Here is a 9,202-nt window from a genome sequence, read left to right as displayed (position 1 = left end):
TCTTAATAGGTGTACCGTTTCAAAAGTGAACAAGAAATTAGGAACAGAAGGAGTAATACATACAACGTCTCAAAAAATGTATTACATGAAATGATTATAATAATGATAAGGGTACGTTAGGAACTAAATGTATAATTATTCATTGATTTCATAAAGTGGACAAGTATTGTTGAACATCACAAAATAGTATGGTGAACAAGTATTGTTGAACGGAGATAATATCTATCATTTATTTTAGACTATAAATTTTAAAAGTCTGTCTAAGTCAAACTAGCTCATATAAAATAAAACGGAGGGAATAATATTGTATAATTATTACCCTATTATTATTAGTTGGTAAGTATATATATATATTTTCGAAAAAATATTAATTGTGGGGTGTGGAGTTGGGGTTGGTTATTCTACTGGTCCATCTTATTTTATGGGGGTGAGAGATAGTGTTGTTTATTCTTCCTCTGGTCCGTTTATTTTCAATTCAAAGTCCATTTTTTCAATTTCATTTCTCTGTTAGGACATTAATCCATCCACTTTATTGTTTTTCCTACAAACTATTTCATCTTCTTTTTTTTTAACTTTCTCTCTCCTCTTTTTCTCTCTCCATTTCTCCAACAGAAACCGGCGTTGGGATCTCCGCCATCGCTCGCCGGAAAACTTCACAATTTCCGATCGGGGATTATGAATGTTTAGCTGTGGATAAACGGAGAAAATATAAACAATTTAGCAAGAGGAGAGAGAGAAATTACAGGTGGTTTAACGTGCAATGTAGGAAAAACACATACACAACAGGGGGGAGAGAGAGAGAAACAGCGAGACAGATAGAGAGAGAAAGGCATCGAAGCTTTGGAGGTTTCTGCACGGCACGGATACCTAGATCTCTTCTTCAATTTCCCTTCCTTACCTTGCCTTGTGCCGTAATTTATTCCTAAACTATTTTTTCATCTCTCTGTTCTCTCTTCCTAATCTTTATAGCTACCTCTCATACCTTCCAATTTTTCTATATATTCAAAAAAAAAAAATCTCTCTCTCATCATTCTCTTGTCTACAGGTGCGTGCTTTTTTGTTTTCCTTCTACTTTTAGCTCAATTATGGCATATCCTCTTTTGATCTACTCAAAATTGGCTTCGTTTAACTGTTCGATCGGTCTTCAACTTTTCTCTTTGCTAAACATTAACTATCCTTCTTCTTGATCTGCTTAGCTTGATTAATTCATTTCAAACCTATGAAATTCTAATTCTGTCTTGACTTGTTAAATGCATCTAGCTGAAAATTCATTTTAACATGTATGATATGATCCAACCTCTGAATTCGGCTGAAGCTACTCCCCGTTCCATATATACGTTTCTTTTAACTGTTCAACTTGTATAACAACATAATTGAAGTATGTGTCTCAACTGTGACAAGTTGCTTACTTTGATGTTTCTATTTTGTGCCCAATCAGTATAAAAATTGGTTCTTAATGACTTCTCATTGCAGATTTACTTTGAAACAGGATCTTCTTCAAGCTTCATACAAGGTTGATGTATTTCGTGGTCTGATTGAAAGAAGGGATTCTTTCTTCGATTAGATAATTCCTTCTGTATCCAACTTGCATCACGCCATCTCAAATGAGGGAGCTACAGGGTTTATCACCTTCATCTTACTTCTCCGAGGAATTATGTTTTCGTGATGAGGTATAAATTGTTCATACATCACTCTTTGTAATCTGTTAATATACTTGTAATGTTACAACAGTCTTGAATAAGGCCTCAAATGGATAAAGTAGGGTGGGAATACTATTTTGCTTGTTTTTTCCTCGGTGACTGATACCTTCCTCGTCTGAACTTGACAGAGGCAAGTTGGATTTTGGAAGGCAAATAGCCTGCAGAACTACCATGGTGAGTAGTAATTTAAATAAAACATTGTGTGTTCCTATTTATTTCAGGAGTTTGCTAGTGCTAGCCGTTGTTTCAAATATGCATCTGCCTGCCATATGCACAATGCGACTATCAGACTAGTTAAGTGCCGTGATTTGAAAGTGGTAGTGGATACTGATTGTTTCAGCTATTAGTTTAAGAATCTCCATTGTCCCTTCTTCTGCCCTACTCGAAATTCTTATTGTTACAGTGCTGTAAGCTATAAATTTAGAATATGTGATCTCATCCTGCAAAAACTTTTCTTTCTAAAATGATTTTAGAGAAGATAATTATGTTTAAATCATCTTCAAGTGACACAAGATTGGTATCTCTATTGATTTTTGGAAACTTATTCGGTTGAAAGGTGGTGACAGAAATGGTAATTAGACTGTATGAATCTTGCGCAATGGTTGTTTGAATCTTGTCTAAATTAATGTGCTTTAACCTTTCCGATATCCAAAATATGTGCACCCTTTCCAAATACAAACAAATGCATGACCCCCCCTCTCTAGTGATGATAAAAAAGAAAAGAAGAAAAAGAATGAAGGTCCTGCTAGCAAAACGTGCAATGACAAGCAAATCCTGTTATTTCTGACATATTTTTTCATGGCTCCATTCATGTATATTCTTTATAAAAGATACCATAACAAGGGTGAGTGATATTCTTTTGATTTCCAAGTGAAAAGGGTTGTGATCCAGATGAAGGGTTTTGATAACCTCTCTTTCCACTTATCTGACGCCTTCTCATGCAGGTCTTAAAAGTGATGATGCTTTACAAAGAGCTGCTGTTCATTCATCACCCTTTGAGAATCATATTTCGTTGGGCTCCCCGACGGCGAAGCATTTTGAACATCATGATTCTCATCTAAAACAAGACAAAAAAGTTAACAGTATCATAGAAAGACGAGCTGTTGGAATAGAAAGAGCATCCCACTCCTTACCTAGAGCTCTTGACTATAACGTGGGTGTAAGATCTATTGTCAGCACTGACTTGGCATCTTATCCAGCAGAAGACGACAAAATTAGCATATTGGGAGGTCAATATGAGAATGGTCTCTTCTCGAGCTCATTATCAGAGTTATTCAGTAGAAAATGTATGTCTTGCTTTCCTTCTGTTTATTAGTCCTTTGGCCTATTACTTTGTTTTCCTAGTGTTGTCGCTTTTTTGGCAAAAAATTTCCCCGTTGCGATTTCAGTGGCTGTCAAAAGTGGTACTTTCACTGCTTCTCTTGTGATTATGTTGTAGTTGGATAACTTATTAATTCAGTCCCTCTCTTATCAATTTTTTTCGTTTTATTTCTTCGGCTTTTCAGTCGGTGGAAGAGGAGTTGATGTTTGGATTTTGTATGCAGTGCGATTACCGACCAACTATTCCCCACATGGTCATTCTGTTGGAGCAGCTGACTCACACTATGAAGAAGAACGTTTTGAGTCCCTTAAAGAACTTGAGGCCCATGCTATTGGAAATCTTCTCCCTGATGATGATGACTTGCTTGCTGGGGTTACTGATGGGCTAGCCTATGTTGGCCAATCCTATGCTGGTGATGAAACTGAAGATCTTGATCTTTTCAGTAGTGTTGGAGGTATGGACCTAGGAGAAGATGGTTCCTCTACAGGACAACAAAATTCTGAATATGCTGGGAATTATACTCTGTTGTTGGGCAACTCTAATGCTGCAATTGGTGGCCAGAAACCTTTCGAGGAAAATCCATCTAGAACACTCTTTGTAAGAAATATAAATAGCAGTGTTGAAGATTCTGAACTACAAACTCTTTTTGAGGTGAGAGCGGTCAATCAGTGGGTGTACATTTTCCAGAAACTTCTCTCTACACTCTTCAAAGAGAATTAAAATGTAAACAGAAATTTGTATGTCTTGATTGGTGATAATTGTTGTGTTTGATTCTTATGAACAGCAATATGGAGATATTCGCATGCTATATACAGCATGCAAGCATCGCGGTTTTGTTATGATATCTTATTATGATATTCGAGCATCACAGAATGCCATGAAAGCTCTTCAGAACAAACCACTGAGACGCAGGAAGCTAGACATACATTTCTCAATTCCCAAGGTATGTATGCTTCATCTTTCTTGGTCTTTCCTAGTGCCGGCAAAATGATCCCATATTTTGGTAACCCGCCCATATTTTAATGGGTCGGGTGAGTGTCTTTTTACATGGGTAAAATATGGGTAAAATATGGATTAGCCAAATGGGTTAAGCTTCTAACTTTTATTCGCTCAAAATTCATGATATCACTAAAAATACGGTAACTTCTCTTCCTTTTTATGTTCTTCTATAGAACTAATTATTTTCTCTATAATTGAAAATGTGAAGTCTTTGGCCCTCCAAAAATATATATTTTAAATGTACATTTCTTTTGTTAATTATAATTATATTTTTTTAGTTGTTTAATTTTATATTGGATAATAAATAATAGTGTAAAATAAGCAAATCATGTATTAGTATTGACATTGCTTAAAATGCATTAAGCATGTTTTAGTCCTAAAATGCAAATATTCATTTACTTTGAAATTAAAAATATTTTCCCCTTGTTATTACATAAATTTATTTTATATTGAAAAGTTATAGGATTTCTTTTTGACTTTTCTGGTACAATAAAACTAAATGAAGCATTTTCAACATTTTTCATTTAAAAAAGGCTAAAATATTTTCTCCATGTTGAATTCTTAAGTAGAGAGTACTATTTACTCATGAAAATATGGGTAAACTAGTATTTTACCCAATCCATTTTTACCCATATCAAATATGGGTGGGTTGAATTATTACCCATTTTATGTTGATCCATTTTCAATCCGCCCAAATTTGACCCAACCCGCCCATTTGCCACCACTAGTCTTTCCCATGCCTGTTTTTGGCATTACTGGCACTACAATTGTTTTTGACATTTCTATATATCTCCCATATGCAAGCAGTATACCAAAAAAATCATCCATAGGCGGTATTTTCTGAGCTAGAGTTGTTTTTGCATCGCATGTTTCTCAGTCAACAATTCTCAGCCCTACTTTTCTGATCATTTTTGATAGGACAATCCATCAGAAAAAGATGCCAACCAAGGGACTCTCCTGGTTTTCAACCTTGATTCCTCTGTTTCAAATGATGAACTTCGTCAAATATTTGGTGTATATGGCGAGATTAAGGAGGTCAGCTAGTCTACTAGCTTTTTGCATGCAGTTGTTTTGTAAGGGATATTACTGATTTTTTTTCTTCATTTTTGCCCCTTTCTTTTAAAAGATCCGCGAGACTCAGCATAGAAGCCATCACAAATTTATAGAGTTTTATGATATTAGAGCTGCAGAAGCTGCTCTTCGTGCTTTAAACAGGAGTGACGTTGCAGGGAAGCAGATAATGATTGAAGCAAGCCATCCTGGTGGTACTAGACGGTGCGAATTTTTAACATTTTGCTTTCCTTAGCTCTTCTTGGAGATACCCCTCCTTCCCACTTCTCAGAAAAAGGAGAGAGAGAGAGAGAGAGACATCAGGACAGTGCTGTTGTAGAAAGCTGTTAGCTATATTATGTTTTATAGCTGAGTATGCCAATTATTCGTGTTCTATAGGCTTCACAAATTTGAACTCATTGTTAATCTGGGAAATTGTTATTTTCTTTTAACTGATTCACTCTGTATTTGAGCCTATGTTTGAATATAGCAGGCTGTCGCAGCAATTTCCTTCTGAGCTGGAGCAAGATGAACCTGGTCTTTATTTGCAGCAGAATAGTCCTAGCAGTTTAGCCACTGGATTTTCTGGTACTAGTACTCTTCATTCTTTGCATTATAATTCTTGCAGAAAAAGTATTATCATTCACTTTACTTAAATCATAAGTTCCAGGATCACTTCCACATGGAGGACATGGTTCGAGTATGGAAAATGGATCTTTTCTGGGCAGACAATCAGCCAGTGGTTCTGCCATTAATTCCTATTTGGATAATGCATTTGACTGTGGATTATCATTCAGTGTTCCTAACAGCTTATTGAGGTTGGAATCTAAGGGGGGTAACCAAGCCAATGTTGGTGAAACTGGCCACCTGCAGAGCCAAATCAATTTTGACTTTCGGGGCACATCAGGTCTCCATCCTCATTCTCTGCCAGAGTACCATGATGGTTTATCTAATGGAACTTCCTCCATTTCTCCGGGCGGCATTTCTGCAACTATGAATATCAGGCCACTAGAAGCAATAGAAAACCGAAAGTTCTCCAGAGTTGGCCCTAATGGGCAACCGGTGGAACTAAATGAAGGTAAGAAGTTCCATATCACCGGTCTTCGTTCTGTGCAAGGATAAATGTTATACTGACTGGAATAGTGGTTATAATCCTGAAAGAGAGGGAAGCGAGAAGAAGAATGAGACTGTTGAAATTTGCTTGTATCCTAGCCAATTCTCTGATATGTTTCTTTTTCATTTTAATGAGGGTCAGCAGTTTCTAACGGAGCTGAGAGTGCAATTGTACCTGTAAGGGTACAGGTACAGGGGCCATATAAATAAAAACAAGTGTCTGCCAAATTTGCTTATTTACTGATCTTCTATGTTTGCTATTTCTGTTCATTTCAGTTTTTACTCCAAATGGAAATGTGAATTGTCCTTCTCCTGGGCACCAGTACATGTGGAGTAATTCACATCAATCGCAGCCTCAAGGCATGATGTGGCCAAACTCACCAACATATGTAGGTGGGGTCTGTGCTTCTCGTCCTCAACAACTGCATTCAGTTCCAAGGGCTCCGTCTCACATGCTCAATGCACTTGTACCAATAAACAACCATCATGTGGGTTCAGCACCTTCTGTTAATCCATCCCTCTCTCTCTGGGATAGAAGACATGCCTATGCAGGAGAATCTCCAGATGCATCTGGTTTTCACCCAGGTTCTCTGGGCAGTATGAGGATGTCTGGAAATTCACCACATACTTTGGAGTTCATTCCTCATAACGTTTTCTCGCGCACTGGTGGCAGCTGTATAGACTTGCCAATGTCTTCCAGTAATGTCGGATTGCATTCCCATCAGCAGAGAAGTTTAATGTTTCCTGGTAGAGGTCAAATAATTCCTATGATCAGTTCATTTGATTCTCCAAATGAAAGGATGCGGATCCGTAGAAATGAAGGCAATTTGAGTCAGACTGACAACAAGAAGCAGTTTGAACTGGATATTGAACGGATTGCACGAGGGGACGATAATAGGACAACCCTAATGATAAAGAATATTCCTAACAAGTACGTCACTGTTTTATTATTAATTGATATTTTATTTTATACCTGAAACCCTTCTATTTGCTGATGTGAAAACATTATGCTAAAGATGCTGATGTGGAGGGAATTTACTCCAAAAAAATGAAGAAGCTGTTTGTTGTTGAGAGATTACTAATCCATTAGTTTCTTTGTTATTTGAGATGATTTTTCTTGAGTTCTCTTGAAAACTACCCTGACTTGGTGGGTCATTTAGCATATGTGTAGATAAAATTACCATAAGTCTGTACAAGTAGAGAGTAACAACTGTCTACCACCTTGAACTGTTATCATGTAGTAGCATGGTGAGTGCTATTACATATCAGGCCTTCTCATGTTAAAGCTTTTCCTCTCTCCTTATCTTGCTGAATGACTTGAAATATTTCTGACATTTTCTCCAATGTGTCCCAGTTGTAACTTATTTAACAGATTTTCTAGTTACATTTTATAGATCATTGATACTGACACCAATGCATCTAATGAACATACCGTATTTATATGTATTTTGGTTGCAAAATTTCAATGCTTGTATACCAGCATGGGATGAATAAAATAACATTAAGGCTTCATTTCAAGATCAGTTTTCATCTTTTGAGTATAAAGATCATTTATCTGTTGTCACAGCGACAAACTTGTTCAGCTATTGGATATATATTTTTTGTATTCTTTGTCTTCAAAATTTGCAATGGTGTGCCATGTTTTAACTTCTCCTGGGGATTTTTAGATATACTTCAAAAATGCTTTTGGCTGCAATAGATGAGCGTCACAGAGGAACATATGATTTCATCTATCTACCCATTGATTTCAAGGTTAGTGCTTTGTCCATGGTGAAAGCTTTCTTGTGTTCTGGATCTTGTTTGTACTCTCTATATAACTTTGGTTTGTTTTGTTGCAGAACAAATGCAATGTAGGTTACGCATTTATCAACATGACTGAGCCTTCTCTTATTGTTCCATTTTATAATGTATGTGGTTCTGGCACCCTAAACAAAATTAGTTCTATTCAATTTGATGGTAACTTCCTATCATTAAAGGTGAGAAAATATTTGTCAGGCATTCAATGGAAAGAAATGGGAAAAATTCAATAGTGAGAAGGTGGCATCACTTGCATATGGTCGCATTCAGGGAAAATCTGCACTCATTGCTCACTTCCAGAATTCTAGCCTGATGAATGAAGATAAGCGATGCCGACCAATCCTCTTCCACACTGATGGCCCTAATGCTGGTGATCAGGTATGAGCACAGCTCTATCAAATAGCTGTCTTTGCTTTTATAGTTCCATTTGTATCTGGGGGACTATCAGCTTGATATTTGGTCTCAATTCGGAAAAGTGTGATCTGTGTGGGAGGAAAATTAGTTCTCATTATCGTGATTTTGCAGGTGCCGTTTCCCATGGGTGTAAACATGAGGCCAAGAAGCAGCAAAAATCGGGCTGGCACGAGTGAAGAAAGCTACCAAGAGAGCAAGGATTTCATAATTGAAGAGTCTGTGAATGAATCAAATTGAGGAAGCTGCTGCAATTTTGTTGGTACTAACCTACTAATAGGAGGATTTTGAGACTGGAAAGAAATATCCACCCAATTTTTATTAATGTACATTAGGGTGGTCACTGGTAAGGCAAGAAAAAAGAAGAAAAGACTTGTATTTTTCTGAATTTTGGGACAGACTCCTGAAATAGTCATGAAAATTGAGGCATCTCAGTGGAGCTTCAAAATTTTGCAAGATTTGGGAGGCTACTAATTCATGATAATCACACATATGAGTTTACATGTATTCATAAAACATTTGCGGCACAATGGAGGGTTCTCTTGTATCTCTTTCTCTATCCTGGCATTTTCCATATATATTTTTTTGTCAACTGACAATATTATTAAGAAATTTTTTCTCATCTCTCCTCCCAATCCATTCCTTCCAAATTACATGAATTATAATTGATTGGCCACTATTTCTTTCAAATATTTTAACGTTACTTTGGCGTTACTCTTCATTAGCTATTACAAATTCTTTATTACCATTAACTTCATTAGCTATTACAAATTCTTTATTATCATTGAATAGCGAGAAAATTTAAAACGAC

At 36.6% G+C, this 9,202-nt stretch overlaps 1 protein-coding gene across 4 annotated transcripts; it reads left to right on the top strand.

Moving 5' to 3' along the window:
• Nucleotides 1–489: 489 nt before the first annotated feature.
• On the top strand, nt 490–8,734 carry LOC125825374 (protein MEI2-like 4). Of its 4 annotated transcripts, none has more exons than XM_049504716.1 (15): nt 490–1,045; nt 1,474–1,670; nt 1,829–1,874; nt 2,645–2,986; nt 3,245–3,672; nt 3,806–3,964; nt 4,939–5,055; nt 5,147–5,295; nt 5,564–5,658; nt 5,735–6,148; nt 6,460–7,114; nt 7,851–7,935; nt 8,022–8,090; nt 8,179–8,358; nt 8,506–8,734. In XM_049504716.1, the coding sequence occupies exons 2-15, from the start codon at nt 1,605–1,607 to the stop codon at nt 8,629–8,631; spliced, it is 2,931 nt and encodes a 976-aa protein (XP_049360673.1). In that variant the 5' UTR covers nt 490–1,045; nt 1,474–1,604; the 3' UTR covers nt 8,632–8,734. The 4 variants fall into 4 exon arrangements, with proteins under 4 accessions (XP_049360673.1, XP_049360674.1, XP_049360675.1 ...); XM_049504717.1 differs by having other exon boundaries at nt 503–911; XM_049504718.1 differs by having other exon boundaries at nt 579–1,045; nt 5,741–6,148.
• Nucleotides 8,735–9,202: the final 468 nt, after the last annotated feature.

This window comes from Solanum verrucosum, unplaced genomic scaffold (genome assembly GCF_900185275.1).
Source record: "Solanum verrucosum unplaced genomic scaffold, falcon-dt-bn FXZP01000051.1, whole genome shotgun sequence".
Lineage (NCBI taxonomy): Eukaryota > Viridiplantae > Streptophyta > Magnoliopsida > Solanales > Solanaceae > Solanum > Solanum verrucosum.
The sequence above is the reverse complement of the archived record's forward strand: the minus strand, read 5'-3'. Positions and strand labels throughout refer to the sequence as shown.